Source organism: Pyrenophora tritici-repentis, chromosome 2, assembly GCF_003171515.1.
Source record: "Pyrenophora tritici-repentis strain M4 chromosome 2, whole genome shotgun sequence".
In the NCBI taxonomy this organism is placed as follows: Eukaryota; Fungi; Ascomycota; class Dothideomycetes; order Pleosporales; family Pleosporaceae; genus Pyrenophora; species Pyrenophora tritici-repentis.
Window position 1 is genome coordinate 2,130,602 of NC_089391.1, and position 22,800 is coordinate 2,153,401.

The 22,800-nt window shown below is 51.6% G+C and overlaps 12 protein-coding genes across 12 annotated transcripts; 7 read left to right on the forward strand and 5 right to left on the reverse strand.

Moving 5' to 3' along the window:
• Positions 1-1,810: 1,810 nt before the first annotated feature.
• PtrM4_062650 (Ubiquitin-protein ligase) lies at positions 1,811-4,672 on the reverse strand (the record flags this gene model as incomplete). Its single annotated transcript, XM_066105591.1, has 2 exons — positions 1,811-2,793; positions 2,863-4,672. 2 exons carry the CDS (start codon positions 4,670-4,672, stop codon positions 1,811-1,813), a joined length of 2,793 nt encoding a protein of 930 aa, XP_065964218.1.
• A 349-nt stretch (positions 4,673-5,021) lies between these two features.
• Positions 5,022-6,485, forward strand: PtrM4_062660 (Dor1 family protein; the record flags this gene model as incomplete). Its single annotated transcript, XM_001932993.1, has 1 exon — positions 5,022-6,485. One exon carries the CDS (start codon positions 5,022-5,024, stop codon positions 6,483-6,485), a length of 1,464 nt encoding a protein of 487 aa, XP_001933028.1.
• A 160-nt stretch (positions 6,486-6,645) lies between these two features.
• On the reverse strand, positions 6,646-7,580 carry PtrM4_062670 (FabG, Dehydrogenase with different specificities (related to short-chain alcohol dehydrogenase); the record flags this gene model as incomplete). Its single annotated transcript, XM_001932994.1, has 2 exons — positions 6,646-7,448; positions 7,523-7,580. The coding sequence occupies 2 exons, from the start codon at positions 7,578-7,580 to the stop codon at positions 6,646-6,648; spliced, it is 861 nt and encodes a 286-aa protein (XP_001933029.1).
• A 2,170-nt stretch (positions 7,581-9,750) lies between these two features.
• On the forward strand, positions 9,751-10,225 carry PtrM4_062680 (uncharacterized protein; the record flags this gene model as incomplete). Its single annotated transcript, XM_001932995.2, has 3 exons — positions 9,751-9,897; positions 9,962-10,066; positions 10,124-10,225. 3 exons carry the CDS (start codon positions 9,751-9,753, stop codon positions 10,223-10,225), a joined length of 354 nt encoding a protein of 117 aa, XP_001933030.2.
• A 369-nt stretch (positions 10,226-10,594) lies between these two features.
• On the forward strand, positions 10,595-11,365 carry PtrM4_062690 (Herpes-BLLF1 domain containing protein; the record flags this gene model as incomplete). The annotated part of the gene is made up of 2 exons (XM_066105592.1): positions 10,595-10,770; positions 10,828-11,365. 2 exons carry the CDS (start codon positions 10,595-10,597, stop codon positions 11,363-11,365), a joined length of 714 nt encoding a protein of 237 aa, XP_065964219.1.
• A 1,491-nt stretch (positions 11,366-12,856) lies between these two features.
• Positions 12,857-13,564, forward strand: PtrM4_062700 (MmsB, 3-hydroxyisobutyrate dehydrogenase and related beta-hydroxyacid dehydrogenase; the record flags this gene model as incomplete). The annotated part of the gene is made up of 1 exon (XM_001932996.2): positions 12,857-13,564. One exon carries the CDS (start codon positions 12,857-12,859, stop codon positions 13,562-13,564), a length of 708 nt encoding a protein of 235 aa, XP_001933031.2.
• A 244-nt stretch (positions 13,565-13,808) lies between these two features.
• Positions 13,809-14,591, reverse strand: PtrM4_062710 (carboxymuconolactone decarboxylase; the record flags this gene model as incomplete). The annotated part of the gene is made up of 1 exon (XM_001932997.2): positions 13,809-14,591. The coding sequence occupies one exon, from the start codon at positions 14,589-14,591 to the stop codon at positions 13,809-13,811; it is 783 nt and encodes a 260-aa protein (XP_001933032.2).
• A 331-nt stretch (positions 14,592-14,922) lies between these two features.
• On the reverse strand, positions 14,923-15,081 carry PtrM4_062720 (uncharacterized protein; the record flags this gene model as incomplete). The annotated part of the gene is made up of 1 exon (XM_066105593.1): positions 14,923-15,081. One exon carries the CDS (start codon positions 15,079-15,081, stop codon positions 14,923-14,925), a length of 159 nt encoding a protein of 52 aa, XP_065964220.1.
• A 29-nt stretch (positions 15,082-15,110) lies between these two features.
• PtrM4_062730 (Lactamase-B domain containing protein) lies at positions 15,111-15,891 on the reverse strand (the record flags this gene model as incomplete). Its single annotated transcript, XM_001932998.1, has 2 exons — positions 15,111-15,716; positions 15,772-15,891. 2 exons carry the CDS (start codon positions 15,889-15,891, stop codon positions 15,111-15,113), a joined length of 726 nt encoding a protein of 241 aa, XP_001933033.1.
• Positions 15,892-16,542: 651 nt separating this feature from the next.
• On the forward strand, positions 16,543-17,561 carry PtrM4_062740 (MmsB, 3-hydroxyisobutyrate dehydrogenase and related beta-hydroxyacid dehydrogenase; the record flags this gene model as incomplete). Its single annotated transcript, XM_001932999.1, has 2 exons — positions 16,543-16,752; positions 16,800-17,561. The coding sequence occupies 2 exons, from the start codon at positions 16,543-16,545 to the stop codon at positions 17,559-17,561; spliced, it is 972 nt and encodes a 323-aa protein (XP_001933034.1).
• Positions 17,562-17,859: 298 nt separating this feature from the next.
• Positions 17,860-18,312, forward strand: PtrM4_062750 (4-carboxymuconolactone decarboxylase; the record flags this gene model as incomplete). The annotated part of the gene is made up of 1 exon (XM_001933000.2): positions 17,860-18,312. The coding sequence occupies one exon, from the start codon at positions 17,860-17,862 to the stop codon at positions 18,310-18,312; it is 453 nt and encodes a 150-aa protein (XP_001933035.1).
• Positions 18,313-19,207: 895 nt separating this feature from the next.
• Positions 19,208-21,427, forward strand: PtrM4_062760 (Fungal-trans domain containing protein; the record flags this gene model as incomplete). Its single annotated transcript, XM_066105594.1, has 1 exon — positions 19,208-21,427. One exon carries the CDS (start codon positions 19,208-19,210, stop codon positions 21,425-21,427), a length of 2,220 nt encoding a protein of 739 aa, XP_065964221.1.
• Positions 21,428-22,800: the final 1,373 nt, after the last annotated feature.

Here is a 22,800-nt window from a genome sequence, read left to right on the forward strand (position 1 = left end):
GGAAGTTCTCTATAATCAATGAAGGACTTTTCATCGTCAGTCTTTATATACAGAAACTGTTGGTTAGCTTCGTGTGAAGGTCGTCCGAAGATGATCTTGGGTTGGTTCTCGGGGATGGAGTGATGCGATGGACACGAGGTTGTATAGCACGATTGGTAGATCGATGTAATATACGGGGAGTTGAGAATCAAGTACTAATCCTTAGATTTCGAAGTTGAACACAATGAACCGTAAGGGCTCATTGCCTACTGTTATATAATAAGCGTGCCCTCCATTGTGGCCTTTCCCTCCATGGAGGTCGCACCCTCCGTGGAGGTCGTGCCCTCCGTGGCGGTCATGCCAAGGTTGGAGGGCAGGTCACGTGACTGCGCGGCACAAGCTTACCCGCTGTGCCCCGCCTTCAACGTTGTCCTGCCGTTGTTGCTTGTCCTTCTCCTTGCAATCGTAACACTTCGCACTAAGTGCGAAAAGGAAATAACGATAACTAGGAATGCATTCTGTTCGGTGATTGTTCTGATTGATTGTAAAGGAGAACTATGGAAGAGCTAGATATAGGAGGTCTGGTCTGAGCGCTGCTCGGACGCCGCGGTCAGTGCGCCTGCTCGCGTGACCGAGATCAATGCGGTCGATCACGTGGCTGAGATATCGTTGATATCTGTGATCCGACAGAAACAAAGTTGGCGAGACCAAGTCTTTGACAATATGCTTCCGCGACTGAGCGCTTAGACCAATGTACAAGCATAAACAGATGTAGCGATGACGTAGAACGCGAGTACCCGCTTGCGAGAAAGTGAAAGGGTGGAGAAGTGAAAGAGAGTGAACCCAGGGTTTCCAGCACACCTACATACCACACCACCGACGAGACCATTGTACAAGGACATGAGAACGTAGGAAAGTAGCTTAGAGTAAGGAACATCCAATATCCTCCGCTACCCAGGGCGATTGCAAGAAGCATGGCTGAGATTGCCAGCCATACTCATATTGTCGCGAGGTACAAACAGCCTCACTCACCCGATTGCAGCATTTGAATCATGAAATACACACGCTCTGGCCCAAAATTCCTGAGCGTACAGCATCGCCGATCCAGAGCAGGAAGACACCACACATGGGCAAGGTAGGCGCGCGTCTTACCTTGCCTGGTCGCGACACCACGATACGACACCGCCCAAACAAACGCAAGCTTTCGATACCCATGGCGACACTCATTCTCTCGCAAAACGGCGTCACGCCACCTGTTAAGCAACTCAACCTCCGCCATAAACGCGAGCTTCGCATACTCGCAGTGACGCCCAACAAACAACCCCGCATCTTGAATAATGCTCGGGTCGCCGTGATCGCGACGAATCTCAGTAGGCGACAGTAGCGTAGGCGACAGTAGCGAAGGCGTCCTTGCATAGCCCTCTAGCCAGGAATTTGCGTTACGATGGCTGTCAAACAAAGACATATGTGAAATCACTCCACTTCTCAAGCGACGCAGCCTGCCAAACAGCACAACCTGTCAAACACCCCATATCTCAACCAGCGCCTGTCAAACCGCCTGACATTTCAACCAACACCGCCTACCCACCCAACGCAAGCAGCGCCGCTCACCGCAGCCCATGGAACCACATCCTGCGTCAGCACCCCAGCATCGCCAGCCCAAGCAAAAGCCAACGTACCCGGTATACACGATGACGGAAGAAAAGACCAAAAGAATACAATGACGAACGAGCATGCTATGCTCAACGTTTCCATCCACTACGTCCAGTAAAGGGTATACTACACTTGCTCTGTCTCTCTCTTTATCAATGCCGGCACCAACCCCAGGCCATCACAAAAGATCTTCCACAACCACGCGCATCTCCTCCAAATCCTTCAAGTGCCTCTTCAAAATAACCAGCGCACCCTTGCTAACCCTGGTCAAGCCATCGCGCTCGCCTTCCTCCCCCACATCACTACTCCTTTCCACAATCTCCTTCGCCGCCTGGATCGCCTTGTCCAGCAACCTAGGCGCACCGTCTTCCGTGCTACGATACAGATACGTAAGTTCCTCGTTGAAAGGCGCGACATCATGAGTAAGTGCATGAATTATGAACGCCCTAGCACGGAAATACGCTCGTTCCGTGTATAAAGCGCTGCTGAGTTTAGTTTCCGGTGCCGAACGATGAACATCATAGCCAGCTTCGTTGTAATACGGCTCCTTTACGAGAACGAGACCCATGATGGAGACGAGGACTTGTAAGAGTGTGCTTTTGGCGGGACTCCAACTTTCGTTTCTTTCGTCGGTGTGCCAGGTGCCCAGTAGGCTGAGGCAGATTTTGCCGTCTTCGTAAAGGTTTGGATTTACGGGGCCGTTTCCGTTTGTCCAGCTGTGGAAATAGGCTTCGGGCGCTTGTTGCGGGTATGTGGAAGAGAGGTGGAAGTCGATGACGAAGGGCGCGTATTCGTAGGGTGTGTCGTTGGGCCCGATCATGAGGACGCGGAGGAGGTCGAGGCGCGATTCCCAGGTTCGGACGTAGATGCCGGGGGGGAGGGAGGTGCGGAGGATTTTGTGCTCTTTTGCTATGCGCCGCATGAATGTGGAGGAAGAGGCCGAGGTGTGGGAGAGGTAGTGGTGGGATGGGGGTGGGGCTTCTTCGAGAATGAGGAAGGGGGCCGGGCCTTGGGTGAGTATATCTGGGCTGTCTTGCATTGATAAGTCTTCAATGTCTGCCGTTGGTTGTGAGTCGCGCTGTTCTTCAGTCGTCGGAGGGGATTTTGTCTCGGGTGTGGTTTTTGATGTGTCGACGTCTTCTTTTGTGATATCGATGAGATCTGGCATAGACTCGTCGTCTTCATCATCATCATCGTCGTCATCATCTTCGTCCTCGGTTGACCAGTCACCTTCGTCACCGATGGGGTGCTCTCCATCCATGCTCTCATACTCGATCCACATCTCGTTGAATGAGGCAGAGTCAAAATCGGGCTCGTCATCAGTGTCCGAATCAATGGAGTCGCCGTCTAACGGATTCGGTTCAAGGAAATCATCAGCCATGTCGCTGCTGTAAGCAAGGGTGACACTTTCGTAGGGAACCTTGACATCAACCACAGGCTTTGCCGCGCCAAGACGCACAGTCAACTTGCCATCTAAACCCAGATCTATAACCTCGCCAAACCAGTTGGGGCCAGTGACATTGAGCTGGGATTGGCCGATGGCATCTGGGTTCACTATGACAAAGTCGCCACGGCGGCGTGTAAGGGCTTGAAACGAGTAGATATCATACAAACTGACGTCTTCAACGGCGTCGCTAAGCTCGCCCGTTGTACAAGGCGGAAGCAGGTTGGGGCCGAAAAACTCGACTTTGGGGGTTTCAAACCATCGCACAGTTGCTATTCGATCCCGGGCTTTGACAGTCTGGACGATGCCTACCTTTTTCGGCTTCTTGGTCACGATATCGGTGTCAGAGTTTGGGCATTTCTCTTTTGAGAAGACAATTTCGCCAGGCCAGACTTCGTCATCGTCTTCTACATTGGGATCGGGTATCAGCGAAGAGCTGAGATGGTGCGTCACTGATAAGTCTTGCCATTGTACTGTGACTTGGCTGTGTGTCTGCATGACGAGGTAAACGTTGAGATCGTAACCTAGCGATTCGGTGCGTGGGATGCGTGTCACCTTGCCTTGTGGCAGTCCGTTGGGTAGTTTCTTCGAGCCGTCATACTTGACTGCGGCTCCGGCGATATCCTTGAAGCGGACGCGATCGCCGACGGCCACATCTGTAACGTGATACGACTTATCAACGCCATTTTCCGACAGTGGAAGGGTAGTGGCAGTGCCACCGGATGCATCGTACTTGTAGAAGGTGGGGCTCTCGAACTCGTCGCGTCCCAGGGTGGCGGGAGGCTCCAAGGCAGAGAAGGCGGCATTACGGGCGCCAATACTTCGCGCCAACCACTGCACATCGATCTCGCATGCCCTAGTCTCGACAACTACGCCTACTGGTGCCACGCTGGGATCGTATGCCCCAAATTTCCAACGCCCCCTCCGTAGGTTGCCCTTTTTGGTTTTGCATGTGTCGCCGACGCTGAGGCGCTCGACTGTGGTATCATCCTGCTCTAGCTCAGCGGGATCCTCGACGACAACTACCGAGTTGTTGGCCAGCTTGATTGCCACGTCGTCATAGACATTCTCGACACGTCCCACCCAGTCGCCGTAGACGACGAGAGCACCTTCAACGAACTCATGCACGTTGATCAGCTCCTCTGCGGGGACCTCGCGTATAGAAAACTCGTCCGTCGTCGGCTGTGTGATTTGGCCGCCGTTGAACTGGGTGGCAGGAAAGAGAGTGGTTGTTGCGCGAGTGCCTATGACGGTCCCGCTGATGTGGTCCTCAGCCCTACGTTTGACTATGTCGCCCACGTATAGGGCGCGGTCTAGTAGTTGCAGCTTTTCTTCTGGTATGAGCTCGGTCTTGTACTGTGTCTGCCATGCTACCAGCACTGTACCCCGCGGTGGGATGCCATCGCGCATAAAAGTCGCAAACTGAGCGGCGGGGATATCAGGGTGGCGCTGAATGTCGTCGACGTAGTCGCGCTGCGGACGGGGCTCATGGGATTCGACGTCGCCAAAGCATCGCTCTATGATGCCGACGCTGTAGCGGTCGTCTGCGAGGCCCACGGTATCCTCGAGACAGAAGACGACATGCTGCGCGTCCATGGCGGTCGGGGAGAAAACACGTGCAATCAGGTCCGGCGGTTGGCTTGGTTCCGTAGCGGTGTCGTGGGTATTTACGTATGCTGTCGACAACAAATGGTCGTGTTTGACCTTGTTTTGCTTGATATCAAACGTCGTGGTACCTGCGATTCATGTGAATTGGAAATAGTTGGGCTAGGCTTTAATGCGCCACACGTGAACGCCACATGCACTAGTTAGCTTGTAGGGATAAGCTCCAGCCACAGTAGCTTCAACGGGCATCATCATCCTCACATGTGCTGTGCAGGTCGGCACACTACCATCAGGTGTCTAACATAAGCCTGGCTTCACCTTTTAAATTCAAGCCGCCCAGATGGCTGACCCGCTGTACGAACTGTTGATTCCCTACTTTGACGCTGCCCACGATGCGCCTCCCCCAAACTCCCCCCAAACCAATGCCTACCTCGCCCGCCTTACCACGCTCCCTCTCGCAGCCCTGGGCTCGTCGGAGCAACAATCGCTGTCGCAAAGCTCACAGTCCATCCTTCGTTCCCTCCATGCCCTCTCCAAACGTTCCCACAAGCCCATCATAGCCTCAATCGACCACCTTGGCCATCTCGCGAAGACGCTTCCGCAAATAGGCCAAGATGCAGGCGCGATACAGGCGGGCCTGCCCAAACTGGAAACAGCAGCCCAGTCATTTGCAGAGAAATATAGTAGAGGATCCGAGAATGCCATACTGGACCAACGGAGAAAGGCTATGTTGTTGTCGCGCAACATGGACCGCGTATCCGATGTGCTCGATCTACCCACCCTCCTCTCCTCTGCCATTAGCTCTTCCACTGCTGTCGCCCAGGCTACCGCGTCTTCTGCCACTACCAACGCAAACTATGCCTCGGCCTTGGATCTCTACGCCCACATCAAGCGCCTGCACACGCTCTATCCCAACTCGGTCCTTGTCTCGTCTCTCACTGCCCAGGCCGAGCAAGAAATGAAGACCATGACCACCAATCTCATTAGCTCCCTCCAGTCACAGGGCATCAAGCTGGCCGGCGCCATGCGGACCATTGGCTGGCTCAGACGCGTAGCCCCGGAGCTAGATGAAGCCTGGTCCACCAAGCAAGCCGGCATAGGCAGTGGAGAAGGCACACTGGGCGCTCTCTTCCTCGTTTGCAGACTCGCCTGCCTCGAGCTCATCACAGCCGCTCTTGAACCTCTCCGCGAGCTCGCTGACCAGGAAAGCGAGAAGCGAAACAGCAAAACCACAAAAGGTGACGCTGGGTGGGCTGCCGGCCAGCAAACGGAAAAGTACCTGAAGAAATATCTAGAGGTTTTTCGAGAACAAAGCTTCGCCATTATATCAATGTATAAAAGCATCTTTCCCTCTGCTCTGCCCGCCCCTGGCTCGGAAGAAATAGCACCCGCTGTCAAACCCGTCACGTCGCAAAATCCTCTCCAACCCATTCCCTCCGCTCTAGCTACATTTCCCCTCCACCTCGTTGAAATGCTGTTCGATACATTGCGTACCTACCTCCCCAACGTGCAGGATCGCTCGGCGCGGGACTCGCTGCTCACTCAGGTCTTGTATTGTGCCGCGTCGCTAGGCCGGCTGGGTGGAGACTTTAGCATGATGATTGCGTTATTGGAGGAGGATTTGAGAGCGGAGCTACATGAGAGCGATGAGCAGGAAAAGACGCAGAATGAGCCTGAAGAGGAGTGGATAGACGTCATGAAGAAGCACCGTGTTCAGGCGTCAAGGCTCGAGTTGTTGGCATCGGGCGTCGGCGCAGCCAGGACGGCTAGCCCAGTGGAAAGGATGGCAAGCCCCCAAAAGTAGGTGATGGACATACGCTTCATTTCTGCTTTCAGCACAACTACTACAGAGATCTATTCCGTTTTCGATATGAGACGGGCACATCTAGACCAACGATGGGCAGACACTGAATTCAGCGAGGATGCCATGACGAGCTTCATGAGCCTATTCAAACCCGACACTCTCACCGCACAAACGCACCACCACCACTAGCACTCAGCTGGTTTCCTGTCATCCACCCGCTCTCCGGCAAACAAGCAATGCCCACAATATTCGCCACCTCCTCCAGTGTGCCCGGCCGTCCACCAATCTCCGCCGCCAACTTGACAGTACTTTCGTCGTCCACGCCGGGACGCTCCCTCGCCAGTGGGATTAACGCCTGATACATTTTCAAAGCCTCACTCGCCTCCTTTGGCAGACCGTGCAAAAGGCCCGTATCCATGGGCCCGGGACTCACACTATTGACTGTTGCCCGTTCAGCAAGTTCACGCGCCCACACACGCGTCATGGCTTCTAGGGCGCCTTTGGTGCCTGCATATGACGTCTGCTGGATCAAAGCCCATGTCGTAGTTGCAGACGAGATGTTGACGATTCTACCAGAGCGGTCGTGGGGGAGGTAAGGAAAAGCAGCTTTGATGAGGAGGGCAGGGGCTTTGCAGTTCAAGTTGAATGTTTGATCCCAGAGCTCTATGTCGAGCTCCTGGATGGGCTGTGCATTTACTACTGCGGCATTGTTGATGATGATGTCGATTTGGAAAGGCGTCTTGGCCGCTGGGTTGGTGAAGTACGCCTTTGCTGCGTCGACGATGGCTTGAGGTGCGCATGCGTCGAGTAGATCGGCGCGGACAGGGAGTGCCTTGATGTTGTACGTCTTGGAGAGATGGGCGGCTAGCTCGGAAGCCTTGGAGTCCGACGCGGCTGTTGCGTAGTTGATCACGACGTTGGCACCGCGAGCGGCCAAGTGCGTGGCGACGGCAGCGCCGAAACCTAGTAATAGTGAGTTTGTCAGTCTGGCCCAGGTCGTTGGTACTCGGGTCGACGACTGCTTATGTTGGACGTACTTCGCGAGGCGCCTGTGACAATGGCTAGCTTGCCCTCAAAAGGTCGCGGTGATGACATATTGGATTTCCAGAGGATGTGTATGGACAGTTTACAAAGAACGATGTAATAAAGCAGCTTGTATGGACAACCGACACAAATCCAGGGGATTTAAACAGCCTTTCAAGTCTCAGTATAACAACCAAGCCATGTAGTCAGTCACGGCTCACGATTCACAAATCAACAACCCCTATCGCCATCACGGCACTTGTCGCCGCCTCCCGCGATAATCCCTCCACATCTATCCCCTTGGCGAGACCCCTAACCTTCTTTTAGTCCTGAAACCATGAACATCAGCCCATCATTCCAGGGTCTATCAAGGTTGATAATTCACCGTTTCCGCTCCCGATGCCTGATTTAAGTCGATCGTAATTTCCCGGCAGTGGGTCAGGAATCTTGAGTGGGACTGTGGGTGTGGGAATTCTCCGAGGAATCGCCTGAAGTTGTAAGAGAAGAGCGAGGGGAAGAAGCCGAGAGAAGAGAGAAGGATTATTATGTTTCCGATGCTCGGCCAACTTACTCTTGTAGACCGGGGTATAGTCTTGGCAGGTATAGTAGACGTTGTTATTGATGCGACATCGATTTGCAACACTTATGACTGTGCTGACCACGACAGTAAGCAGAGAGATCTTGGACACACGCATGAGGAGTCTGGATATGAATAGATTTTTCGTCTAGCCTTGCATTGCGTTTCTAGACCAGTCCTCAGTTGTGGATATTGGGTAGTCATGATCGGTGTACGTATTGTATTAGATCTGCATAAGCTGGCTGAGCTCATCTCTTCTCTTGAAACAAGATGTCGACGTGTACATCTAGAGTTACGTACGTCAAAGCATACCCCCGCCCAAACTGCTGGGTGAATTTATGACTCGACCCCACTTTCCAGCAGGTTCTAGAGCTGCTTACCTACAGGCGAGTGTACGCGCTGGATCGCATTGATCGGCAAAGTAATACCTTGGGCTGGTATATTTTCTGTCGTTCATGCGATAAGCATGTGATAGACTATATTGGTTCTATTGTGGCATCAACTACCGGAAGCGAGCAAGAGCAAGTTTGTCGGATTCTTTACTCGAGCGTGGTTGTGTCGCCAATTCGCCTACAGGCTATGGGTTCTCTGCGATTGCGATCTACTCCGTCGTTGTAATCGTTTGAGACTTTTGGGTGTGGTAGTTTCGGGCTGTCCACAGCTTCACTTCCCAATCCTCAAACCCTTTTCCATCCTCGTCCACGTCAATGCAGACCGCCATTTGCCATCACTGCTGCACACATAATTCAACCTCGTCCCCAAGATCCGGAATAAAGCCAAAGTTAAAACTCAATAATACCGACAACCACCGTACATAGACACCACTTCGATAATAACCGCATAAACAACGAAGATCACCGCCTTCCCCGACACTTATATCACGCCGGGTCAGTTATATCAGCTCCAGGGTACCTGTCTAGCCCTGATCCAAACGGTGAAATTATCCCGATCCCGATCCCGCGTCTCTGCATATCGTGCAAACGGCCAAGCGCCCACCAGCCAACTAAGCCAACCAAGCTAGCCCCAATCCAAATCCAGACAGAGACGGGAACTTGACGCCCCTCCCGTCGCCGCGAGACGATAATCATGACCCCGTAACCGCTAGACCTGCTCGTCACTGGTAAGTCCCGTCCCGTGTCCCCCACTGTCAAGTGTTTTCGATTAAAAACTTCGCGGTTGTGGCTGCGACTGCGGCTTCGCGTTCGGAATTGGCCGGGCCTGCATTGTGATAGGTAGGATGGGGCTGGGCGCCACATATGTACTGACATAATATCCGAGTTCCCAAGGCCGTGGAACCGAGAGCTGCAAACGATGATCTTTGGGGTCAGGATTTGAACTGGGGGTGATTGTTTGGGAGAAGGATGAGCTGGGATAAGAGAGCTAGCAAGGCATTCGGGTTCCCGCTACTATTGCAGATGGCATGGTTGCCGGAGCGCTCCTTTTGCCTCACTGCCGTTCTCTCCGCACGGGTTTGCTTTTCTCACCTGATCGATCTTTTATATTCTGATTCATGTACAAGCCTGGAGCTGGTATCTTGCAGGAAAATCCCTCTCGTTTTGTTTTTACTTTTGTCGTTTTTGTGCTATACGTTTGAGTCAAGTGTGGTTGAGCCGACAGACGAGTTTTCTTCAGTATCTTGCGTAATCGTACTTCGTCGACAAAATCATGGCGCCGGCGCCTACCTCCTGGCCTATGGCTCTGTCCGTCTTGATACCCTTACCGTTCGACATCATCTCCACCGTGCTGCGCTTCTGGATCCGGTATAAGAGGAAGGCGTGGGGTCCAGATGATTGGGCTATGCTGGTTAACTTGGTAAGTTTTTACGTGCTTGTCACAACTTCAGGATACAGATGCTGACCTCGATGTGAACGTTCAGCCGTTGTGGACGGTGAGCACCGTAGCTACGATTGCCATGTCGTTTAGTGGAATCGGTCAGAAGGATGCTACGCTGAGCACCTTTCAGTACTCAAATTCTTTGAGGGTATGTGTATCTGTCCCTATCTTATTTTGCAAGAGACGCTGCTGACACTAAGGCTAGTGGTTTTACATCTTCCAAGAGCCGTGGTGCTTCACCCTGGTTGCCATCAAAGTCAGCATCGGCTTCGCTCTTATCAGAATCGCGAGCGGCAAGAAATGGTAGACTCCGCAACAATCAATTCAATCCGGTCACTCTCCTAGACCCACTTACCTATCTAGGTAGGGCTTAAACTCCTATAGGTAACTACTAGGCTTAAAGCGGTAATCAATCAATCCAATCTGAACCTTCTAGGACCCACTTAATTGATTGTTGCGGACTGTGAGAAATGGATTGAATATGTCATTTACATGTCTATGTTCTGCAACTTCGTCGTCATGGGTGGAACGGGATTCTATCTGTTTTTCCAATGTCGGCCTGTGCAGTATGTTCACACCTTTCTCAGATTCCTTTCGATGCACACTTCCTGTATCGTGTTTAACACTGCGGCGGCTTGACTAACAACCCAACGACAGGAAGAATTGGACCCCTACAATGGAAGGTGAATGCAACGACCGCAACATCCAAACCGTCCTCTCCTACGCCGTCGCCGTCGTGTCAATCTCCACAGACTGGATATTCGCCACCCTCCCCATCTTCCTCCTTTGGAACGTGCAACTAGACTGGCGCGTCAAAGGCTCAGTCATGCTCATGCTAGGCCTAGGAGTATTGTGAGTAGCATATCTTCCCAGCACCACTCACTCTCCCTCACTAACAACCAAACCCAGCGCTTCCATCGCCCCCATTGTCCGCCTTAAATATCTAATCGGCCTAAACGACAGCACCCGCCTCCTCCAAAATCTCGGCAACATCCTCGCCTGGGCATCCGCAGAGATGAACGTCGGAATGTTCGTCGCAAACCTACCCGCCTGCCACCCCCTGCTCAAACACGCAATCTCCCAGTTCTCCTCCTGGACAGGCGGCAGCGGTTCCCGTAGTCTCTCGTACGGCAAATCGAAAAAACTCGGTGCCCAGCGCTTGTCGCGGGATCCGGCGTCGAAGCACTGGGTCGAGCTTGAGGAGCAGCCTGATGACGGTAGGGGTTGTAACGGCGGAGGAACAAAGGGGTCAAAGGGATCACCGGGCGTTGAGACGAGGATTTATGGCGAGCTGGATACCACGGTTAGGGGTAGTATGGATGGCGGTGATGATGGTAGTGGGAGGATGACGGTTGAGGGGGTGCGGAGGGATGGAATGCATGTTAGTGTGCATAGAGAGATTAAGATGGAGGTTAATCATTGGGGCAGGTCCCAGGACACGGTTTGAAAACGGACATTGAGGAGATACGTTCGAGGAGATTAATGTATTTAGTTTTTTGGACTCTGGTTAAACATTACTACTCATACGCCGTGTAGCTGAAAGCAAATATCGATGTGATTGAGTTAGCTGGTGATAGAAGCACTGAGTTTGCGATTATTCTTGGGAAGTCATTGGGGGATGGTAGTGTGGTGTTTGCTAAGACTGGGAAAAGCATCTTTGGGGGAGGTAGAAAAGGAGAGAGTAGATGAAGACGTCGATGCAACATTTGAGCATACTATTTATCTGTCCATGTCTCTACCAACAAGTTGTCTATCAAGCTTCTCACATAGAGTTGTGTCTGTAGTGATGTGATGTTGCGTTGGTGATTCTACCATTGAGCTGCAGAATTCAATCGATGCTACACTATGATAACTATAACTACGATTGGTCACTCCATGTATCAGCCCCAACAATTTTTCTTGTCCCGATCGTGACACAGCTCACAGCTTCGGACTTCGGACTTGACTTTTCTTCCACGCTGCACCCCCAACAGCCTCAATCGCTGGGGACATCCTGCATTTCGACGCCACAGACGTTGCTATGCATATCTTTAAAGTTTATCCATATTGCAAATTGTGGACCGAGTGCAGATGCCGATGTGGAGAAACCTTGCGCCCTCTCTCCGACGTGGGGTACTGGGCGGGGCCGAGGGTTGGGGTGAGAACATCAGGTAAGGCTTGCGAGCATGTTGTTTACATGGAAGGAATCAAGAGATGTTTCTTTTAAGGTTTGGTAACAGGTGGAGAATTCAGGGCATTTATGGCATCTATCAGTGCACATGGTGGTTTTGTGTTACTGCCGAAAGATGTAGCAGAGACTGGATCGGATACGCCCTGCTCCAGGGTATGGTTTCACAAAACATTCGTGCTGGGGATATTGCGGAAGCCGGTATTTGGAAAACAAGATTCTCGGAACTCTGAATATTCCAGTCACGGATGTGGGACGAGTACGACAACATTTCGGGTGATGTTTAGGTAGTTTATACGATTGCAGACCGTAGTGCTATTCATTGTGTTAACACTGAATCGCCCAAGTATTGTAAATGCGCATCACCAAGTGATAAAAAACTTTCAGAACTTTTCTAGTAGCATAACGTAAAGTATAGTTAAGCAAATATTTTCTCTCCTGACATGGCCTCAGGAAACAAGGTAGTCGCCTTGATCGATATGTAGCTCATCTGCTACCCGTCCTTCAAGATTAAAATATTAATATTCTGTAGGCTTTGGTGTAATGGGCTACCCAATGGCTCTCAACCTACGCAAAGGTCTCGATTCCTCTCACACACTCCTTATATGCGACATTTCGATTCCGGTGCTCGAAAAGTTCCAGAAAGATGCCCAAGGGCTTGGACCAGTGGAAGTTGTAAAAACAGGATATGACGCAGTACAAAGAGCAGACACAGTAATCACCATGCTTCCCGACTCGAATGCCGTGAAATAGGTATACCTAGACCTCACGATGGGCATCATAGCCGGTGCAGAAAACGCATCCAGCACCACTGATGCCACCAAACTAATAATGGAATGCGGAACCATCGAAACAGCAACCATCCTCGAAGTTGCAAAAGCAGCCGAAGACTCCCGCGTAAGTAAACAGCTGACCTCTATCGGTATACCCGTTTCAGGCAGACCGATAGGCACCCAAGATGGTACACTAGCATTCATGGCGGGAACGAACAACAAGGCCATTTCCCCCATGGTGAAGTCATACCTAAGCCACATGGGTAAACCAGACGCGATATTCCTGTACGGAGACATTGGAGCAGGCACAGCATTCAAAGTCATCAACAACTGCCTCAGTGCCATCACCTCGCTCGCCGCCTCCGAGGCACTCAACATCGGGTCGAAAATGGGGTTGGGCGTTGCCCTCTTGACGGGCGTTATCAATGTATCGGGTGGACAGTGTTGGGTGACCAGTAAGAGCAATCTCGCTCCTGGTATACAGGCCGATATACCCAGTTCGAGAGGGTATGAGGGCGGCTTTAGGATTGAGCTGTGCGCAAAGGTGCTGGGCATGGGCAGTCAATTGGCCGAGATGGTTGGTGCGAGGACGGTATTAGATAAACCTACTTTGGAGGCGTTTGGGGAGGCGATGGCGGATGAGAGATACAAGGGAAAGGATGCTAGGGTTGTGTACAAATGGTTGAATGAGAGCGAGCGGAAGTAGGTGGGGACGATCGTGTAGTCTGCCGAAGGGTGTCTGGGTATCTTCCACTTTTGAGAGCAGTTTCATTACAGATCATTTCAGGATTAATTAACGAAAATACTACGAGGCATGCGAAATAGAAACAATGGTGAAAAGCGCTTACGGACCAACTGTTTTAGTCACGTGACAAGCCCTTTCACCGTCCAAGTGTAGCCACTCACGCATGACCTTTACTCCGCATATAAATAATTATTCATATAACCAGTTACAAGCTTATATTCGACATCTCCTGGTCCAAAACCTCCAATCCCACATCCAATGTACTGATACTTAGTAATGTCGCCAGCTCCATAACCTCCATGAGTTCTTCCTTGGTACCTCCAAGATCAAGCACATTCCTTATATGCAGTCTCAACCCCGGCGAGTACATATGTGTAGCCGACGCATCAAATGCACAGTATATCAGCTCTTTGACCTTTGGTTCCAACACACCCTTTCCACCCTCATTAGTCCACGGCACCGAACTAAACTCTGTATACGCTTTGAAAAAATCGGGCGCGAGTACAAGCATTTGCTCCCACATTTTGTGCCAGTAGCCGCGTTTAGCTTCGAAGTCGGCTTTTAGAGCGAGTTGGTGAGGGCTCATGGTTGCGATGTCTTCTGGTAAGGCTTCGCCGCGTTCCTCGAGGACTTCGAATAGGAGAGGCAGACCGGTGGTAGCAGCGTGTATGCCAAGGGCACTTGTAAGACAGAGTGTTTCGACGATTTCCTCACGTGTAGCACCTGCGGCTAGAGCGGCGCGTGTGTGTCGATGGATGTTGGGGAGATGCAGATGCGTCGATGCTGCACTCACGGCGAGAGAGATCAGAGCTTGGATTTTGGGTGAGAGATGACTGGTCTTTTTCGGTGCTGCTGTTAGGCGTACAGACGCAGCGAACATCTCTGGTGAGTGAATGAGCATTCTAGCCCAAGATTCGTCAAATGCTGCGCTACCGAACTCGGCATCAAAAACCTCCTTGAGCTTCTTTTGTTCTGGTGTGAAAACCATCTCGAACCGTTATACCACAAGCAGGTTGGCGAATTACGGTGAGAGTAATGGGTTGTGCGTGTTCGATGTCCTGTAAGGGGTAGTGTCGTCGCAAAGATTTCGCAGTGTCGGACTATTACTGCTTAGTTCATTCACACGCTGGGGTCTATCTAGTGGCTAATCCCATTGATACGTATGCCTAAGCGATCCTCGCTGGCCAAACTGTATTTTGTATACGATTTTCAGTCAGCAGCTGGGAACTTCGGGTCGGCGCGGACCCCCCGAAATTGTAGTCTCAGATTATTGCGCCAATTACGAGACCCCACTTTCCCCGCTCGTATTAACGCTCGTGCTAAGGGGGGGCGTAGGGATCGACGTCCCACATCACTGAAGGACTTGGACTTGTAGTCAGGCCAATACCGTTGGTGGGCCTGATGTTGAGCGCAGGAATGATCATACTTGCTTGTGAAAAGGCATGATCCTGATTGTTCAGGTTCATCCTGACATTCATAGTTGATGTTGCTCCGAACAGCTCACTCCCTAGTCAGCGCCGAAATATCTCACCTTGTTGGCCGGGTTATCGTCCCACTCGATATCGTGCGCAAAAATAACCTCGACTCCCTTCTGCTCTAAAATTCTTATCCTCTCAATCGTCTCTTCGGCTACTTTTCGATCAGCGTGGATGCAGCAAGTGTGCCCATTTGAATCATTCCATTCCCCGATCGCTTTCTCGCCGGTTAGCAGTCGTCTATCGTGGCAAGCATCGCCGCCCATGTAAATTTGGTGGCTTTCCGATGTCCTTGCGAGAAGGTTGATGTGACCCGGAAGATGACCGGGTGCATTGACGATTAACAGTGATCCGTCGTTGAAGACATCCAGAACATGTGGGAGATGGCCATGCGCACGCCATGAGCCTCTGAAGCTGACATCACCCGGTAACCTGCTCGGGCAGTCTTTGTTTTGTGTATCGGCCGAAGGTTCCGATAACTCAACAGTCCGTTCCCGTGGCAAGAGATTGCTTTCAAAGAAGGAGTGGCCTCCGCGAAAAGATATGGAAGCTCCATCCAGCAGAGCAAGTGCTCCATGACCGACGATAAAGGTGGATTTTGGGAAGTCTCGAGGCTCGCCGATGTGGTCCCAATGTACCTATCGCCACCGTGTTATTCGCCACTCTAAGACATAAGCATATCATATGGCTTACATGCGAGTATATCACATAGTCGATATCATCAGGAGAGAGGCCACCCTTTGCAAGACTCTTGACAACGTCTGGGTCCGTGGTGATTGGCTGCCTTGTTTCAAGGTGCTGTTGTATCGGCATTGCATACTCCTTCACATCCTTTCTTATTCCAAGATCAAAGACGATACGCGTCCGTTCTCCAGTGGTTTGATTGATATGCTGTATCAAAAACGCTAGAGATGGGACAATTCGGCGGGCGTTCGGGGAGGCGGGGTGGACAAATTGGTACTCTGGAAGTGAGAAGTAGCCACACGACAAGGCGTGCACTGTGACAAAGGACGTTATCTGGTACCTAGAGCAATGAAATGTACCGTTGGAAGGTGGTTGATGCCTCATACTGATGATTATCAGGTCCGAAAAACTGTATCTAGGTAGCGGGCAGGAAATCGAAGTGGTAGGACGTTTGAAAGACAGGATGCTGAAGGGCTATACACATCCCAAAAACTGGAAATTGAAAGGTTCAGCATGTGAAATCTGTCCGGTATAATATTCGTCCATGGTGTGTAGGCTTGCATGAACGCCACAGCCCCGAGAATGGGGTAAGAAGAACTACCGATAATATGTTGGAGTAGCGTACCCCACTTTGTTAGCCGCCGACCGCTCACAACGCGTATGTTGGCGCAGTTTACTTTAGGACACTGTCGAAGCTAGTAGTGTCACAAACCTGCCAGTTGTGTCGTACCGACATATCTCCCACCTCAGCCCTAACGGCTCGCCTTTTCAAACACAAAGATGTCGCGACCTGACCAATGGAAGAAGCTAGGGTTCATTGGCCTTGGAGCCATGGGCAGACCAATGATGTCTCACCTTGCAAGAAAGCTACCGGCGGACTCGAACATATGGGTCTATGATGTGGTAGAAGACTTGATAGATGAAACGTGTACAGAATTCCCCGATCGTGTGTTCAAGGCAAAAAGCGTAAAGGATGTCGCAATACAAGCTGTATATCAACCCTGTACTGCACGAAACAAAGGCTGATGGATATACAGGATACAATCATAACCATGGTGCCCGAAGGCGCGCATGTGCGCTCTGTGTATCTTGATCCCGAGAATGGCGTGTGCAGCACTGATATTTCGAACAAGCTTCTCATCGACTGCTCCACGATAGACACGGCGACAAGTTTGGCTGTCAAAGACCACATCTCCGAAGAATTCCCATCGGCTTTATTCTACGATTCTCCTGTCAGTGGCGGTGTCATAGGAGCTGTCAAAGGCACGATCGCCTTTTTCTTGGGCTGCGCGGAGTCAGACCCGAACATAGAGCGGCTCACGTATCTTATGGGGCTCATGGGTGGTCAAGTCATACCTTGCGGTGGACCGTCACTCGGCCTCGCCGCGAAGCTATCGAACAACTACCTCTCTGGCGTAATTGCGATAGCTTGCTCGGAAGCTTTCGACATGGGAATGCGCAGTGGGCTGGATCCTCGTACTTTGGCCAAGGTGTACGCCGCAGGTACTGCTCAAAATACCATTTGCGACAAGTTTTGTCCTGTACCGCATGTTTATCCCGAAGCTCCATCTTCAGGGGGATGGAAACAAGGCTTCAAGGTACAATTGATGCGAAAAGATTTTGGATTGGCCGTGGACATGGCGAAACGCGTAGGGGCACGGAACGTGTTGGGTGACGTTGGTTTGGAAACGTATGACGGCGCTGCCAAAGATGCCCGTTGCAGGGATCTAGACTCTCGTGTGGTTTACCGCTATCTGGGTGGTAGGGAGGATTGGCAACCCAAGTCCAACGGAGCGTGATCGGCAGGTGGAGGCAAAACGTTGCGTCATTTTCTCGTTGGGTGTGCATACAATGTAGATAGATGATGTGGGTGAGGGCTGGAGAAGTTGGGGAAGTTTGGGGTAGTGGGGGCTCGGCTGTGAATCAACCATGTTCCGGCGGGGCCTACGTGCTCCCATGCAAAAATTCTTCTGTTCAACAACATCCATCTTGCAAGTTCCTTTGGGCTCAAGCTCCGCACAAAGTTTGTTAGGCCTTGCAGTGTCTAAGCCACCAGATCTGCTGCCCGTCTTACGACCGACCGATCGATCGCCGAATATGTCGACCGATCCGAAATATGATGAGCTGCATAAGCAACTCTTTGAAGAGGGGCTCAAAGTAAGACGGAGTGTCGTGGGCGATGAATACGTTAACCGTGCACTGGAGAATGGCTCGACCGAGTTCTCACGAGCTGGTCAGGAGCTCGTCACGGAGATGTGCTGGGGCTATGCTTGGACGAGGCCAGGGCTGGACAAGAAACAGAGGAGCTTGATCAATATCGGTATGCTCATGGCACTCAACCGCGCCCCTGAGCTGGCGGTTCACGTCCGGGGGGCTAGGAACAACGGACTGTCGGAGCTTGAAATCCGGGAGGCAATTATCCACGCGACAACATACTGCGGCGTGCCGGCTGGCGTCGACGCGATGAAAACGGCTGAAAAGGTTTTGAACGAAATGGCTGAGAAGGGTGAGATGCCGCGTGAATTGGGCAACAGAAGCGAACGGGCGTGATGATGGAAGGTGGCGCGTTGCGTGGCGTCAGGCTCGGAAGGATCCTGCCGGGCTACCGACAGCAGGTTCGACAGCTGTATCAGACTTCATCGACACCATCAGCCAGTCAGTGATGCATTGCAATGTAAAATCATTTACAATAATTGTGTTCTTGAATTCCTAAACATTGAAGACAGAACACGTGCGGCCGAGGCTGGCGCAGACGGGCCGGGAGTATGATTGGCAGTATTGTCGCTTCACCCCGCATATGAGCCGTCTCATCTCCGCACTTCATTCTCTTCCCCACACTCGCACGCATCTTTGTGAGACACGACTCGACAGTGGCCAGGCTGTCTCCAGCTCCTTGATGCTGCACCAATATTGAATACCACTAACCGACCAATCGCAAGTAGGCGTAGTGTGGACGCGAGGTACGATTGGCACTCGATGGAGACAGCCACCAACGACGAGCATGTCCCACAGCAAGCTCAGTCTGGAAAAAAGGAGAAGCGGTTTCAATGCTCACACTGCCAAAGGGCCTTTGCCAGGCTCGAGCACCTACAGCGCCACGAGCGCATTCGTAAGTCGTACGGCACGAATGGCGAGCCATCTCTGACATGTGTCAAGATAGCGGTGTGAAGCCTTTTCGGTGCTCGGAATGTAGCTATTCATTCACTCGCAGGTAAGATACGTCTCCTTTTCCAATTCCAATAGCTTATCTTTGGTTTCAAGTGATCTACTCGTCCGCCATGAGCGACTCACTCATCGCAAGGATCAGAACAACCAGCAGAACCAGCAGAACCAACAACAAAATCCGACTGAGAGAGTTCCCAGTCCAGCTGAAACTCGAACACTAAAACGCATGCGCCAAAGTTTCGATGCCGGTTCCAGACGTCCAGTGCCAGAGATACCCAGTATGATGTCCTCGCCTGCCATGCTGGACATGCAGTCCTCTCAACACCAGCCTGAGATGTCACATGCCTCGATGACTTTTGGCCAAAACAGTGGATACTCCCTGACAGCTCTATCTATGGCTGCCGAGTATCAGGCACTTCAAGGTAGTATGGAAAACGGAACGGCCCATGATGCGATGCCGACACCGATGCCTTCACAGCCTGCACCCGTTGCTGGCACGTCGCATTTCCCACACACGATAATATCTACAGAACATGCCGCTCAGATGTACGAGTCTACGTTTGGGGAATCTCTGGATAGTCTCACCTCGTTTCTTGATAGCGAGCCTTTGAACTCGTACCATTTCGCGTCCCTAATCAACACCGAGCAACCCATGCCATTCTTCTCCCCGGATTCATTTGCATATAGCCATCAAGCAATGTCTGAGACTGAGAGGGTAATAGGCCATACACCTAACTGGCGACAAGCTCATGTGGATGAAGCTCCCTCACTCTCTCGTTTCGGATCTCGTTTTCCTTCCTTACAGCCAGAAGATGTTGCACCCGAGGAGCCTACACACAAGCGATCACTTGCGGATTTATCACACGAAGATCGCCAGAAGATGATTGAGATGCTCAATCAATTTTCCTCTGTTATTCCCGCAGACTTCGTCCTGCCAACCCGCTTGGCATTATGCAGATATATCGCTGCATATATCAACGGCTTCCACGAACACATGCCATTTCTTCACCTGCCTACCATGTCTGTGGATACATGCTCGATCGAATTGCTTCTAGCATTGGCAGCCGTCGGTGCCCAATACACATTCGAAGGTGAAAAGGGTGTTGAACTATTCAACATCAGCAGAGCGATTGCTACGCATCGTATCAGGAAACGCGATACAAGATTAGTGCAGCTTCAGTATCAATCCGAGTCAGATTACTCATCGCCGCGCGATGGCGATTCCCAAGGACGTACTCCCCAGCGTAAGAGCTCCGTCTCGGGACCGCTGGGCTTGCCATCTGACACAGATTCTCCTCTCGGCGAAGATCTCATGCAGACAGCGCAGGCTCTCCTTTTACTGATGGCGCTATGCACCTGGGCCAAACATAGGGAAATTCTCAGAGAAGCTCTCGCCATCCAGAGTATCCTAGCCACACTCATCCGAGACGATGGGTTAGACATTGAGCCCCTTCACGAAGACATTTCATGGACAGATTGGGTCCGACGGGAAACAGTGAAGAGAACAAAGTTCATTGTTTACGGCTTTTCCAATCTGCATTGCATTGTCTACAACATTCCGCCTTTTATGTTGACAAGCGAAGTTAAGCTTCCGCTTCCCTGTACCGCAGCGGAGTTCAAAGCATCGACTGAGGCTTCCTGGAAGGAGGCCAGAAAAAAGAGTACACCAGAAGTACTCTTCCAAGATGCCCTGAAGCGTTTGTTCAGCAGACAAGGCCGAGATGTTACAGAGTACAACTCCTCGTCTGGAAACTATGCCCTGATCCATGCGTTAATACAGCATGTTTTCTTCCTGCGCCAAGTCGCTCGCTGCCGCTTTGAAGGCGCTGGTGATCTGAGCCCCGAAGATATTTCATCGCTGGAGAACGCGCTACGTAACTGGCAGATTGGATGGCGACAAAACCCGGAATCGTCACTGAATCCTATGAACCGGAACGGTCCCGTTGCTTTCAACTCGACAGCCTTGCTCCGCTTAGCATACATTCGCTTGTATGTAGACACTGCAGGGAGAGCCCTAGAAACACGGGATCCTGTGTTAATCGCCAACGCCTTTCGTGCTGGACCCGCCATCAGGCGCTCGCCAAAGATTACCCGAGCCGTGCTCCACTCGGCTCATGCCCTCTCCATACCAATCAAGATTGGCTATCGTCTTGTCGCGAAGACGCAATCCTTCATTTGGAGCATCCAGCACTCCTTGTGTACACTCGAGTGCGCATATCTGATGAGTAAATGGCTAGAAGCCCTTTCAGACCCTCACAGAGACCCACCAATCACGGAAGACGAGTACAAGATTATCGGAATTGTGAAGAGCATGTTGGATGAAACAGAGTTTGCAATGCCATCGCAGACCGTAGATGATTCACCAAGTTTCATGAGACAGCTTAGTGCTGGAGTTCTGCGGGTATGGGCCATGATCTTCAAGGGATCTCAGACGTGGGCCATTGTGGATGTCATTGGAAGCTCTCTCAACCTGTATGCCGATATGTTGGAATCTGGATGAGCGAAGCCCCCGGGTGGAATAGATAAAAGGCTATATTTTCAAAATGTCGACCCTTGCTCGCTCTCATGCTTCTGCTGACACTTGATGATGTGAAAACGTTAATTCACACGAGCAAAGTGAATATAAAAGTGATTTAATCCTTGCGCCAAGGGGGCATCTCCTGCCTCGATGCCAGTGACTTTGTATTCCAACACCTAGATGACTGAGACCACCACCGGCGCCTAGAATACCGACTCTATCGCCATTCCCAAGTCCGCATCTCTTCAAAGCCCCGTATATGGTTACTCTAGTGCACATCAAGGATGCAGTTTCTACAGCCTTCAAACCACCCGGTATGGGAGCGACCTATATCGCATCTACAACAGCGTATTCGGCGAACCCCCCATCTCTACTCAACCCGTTGTACTTCGCGGCAACACAGTTGACAGAATACCCCTCATGGTCCATGCCAACGGGGTCTATCATGCGTTCATTCCTACACTCGAAGCACTCGCCGCAAGCATGGGCTGAGCGACGGGGCACACCCACCCTTGCCCCGATGTTCAAAACCAGCGCTTTGGCGCTGGGGAGTGGAAGCGTAAAACTACTGTTCCGGTGAACTCGCAGCAGCCAATGTGTGGGAATGATTTGGCTAGGCCTGGCATCTAGCCTGGTGCAAGGACGTAATCCGTGTGGCAATATGAGGCCGCGCCCACCTTGATGAGGATATCGTGTGGTCCTGCAGGTATGTGTATGAGAACAGCGCATAGTTTTTACGGTTCTCTGTAGGCTTCTAGACGGTGTGCCTGCATTGCATCTGGGAGAGTGGGTGACGTTATGGTTTACAGGCTCGAGGGTGTGATGAGCTCGTACTAAAACCGGGGAGGTGTTTTGTTCAAGACCGCAACATTCTCAGACATGTTTCGGTCAGCGACACAAGTATTCTTGCCTTATTCTGTGGCTTCTCGAAGGGAACGATGCCATATGTGGGTGTGGTGTACCGGGTAGGCACGCAAGAGCGACATCGTGGGGGCGGCCTGTTGGCAATGAGTGAGGCGGCAGTGGATAGGTGTGCGTCTGGAACGAGTCTGAGAATCTTTTGGTAGCACCAAGCGCCTTCGTGATCGAGATATTAGAGTGCTTGTTGCTTTTAGACAGCAGATTGTCAGTGAGAACAACGCGGTGTAGAGAAGTCTTGAGGACGAGAAACATGCGACGGACACTCGCGATGGATGCCAGCTCACCAACATCACTATTGTCATGTCTGCCATAACGGATCAAGAATTGTGGGTTGTTGAGAATCATGTGGGCACTCTCTATGTTTCTCGTAAGAGGTGCTCTCTTTCACCGCGACTCTGCCCCAGTTTTTTCGCCACCGCGACTATTGTGCAAAC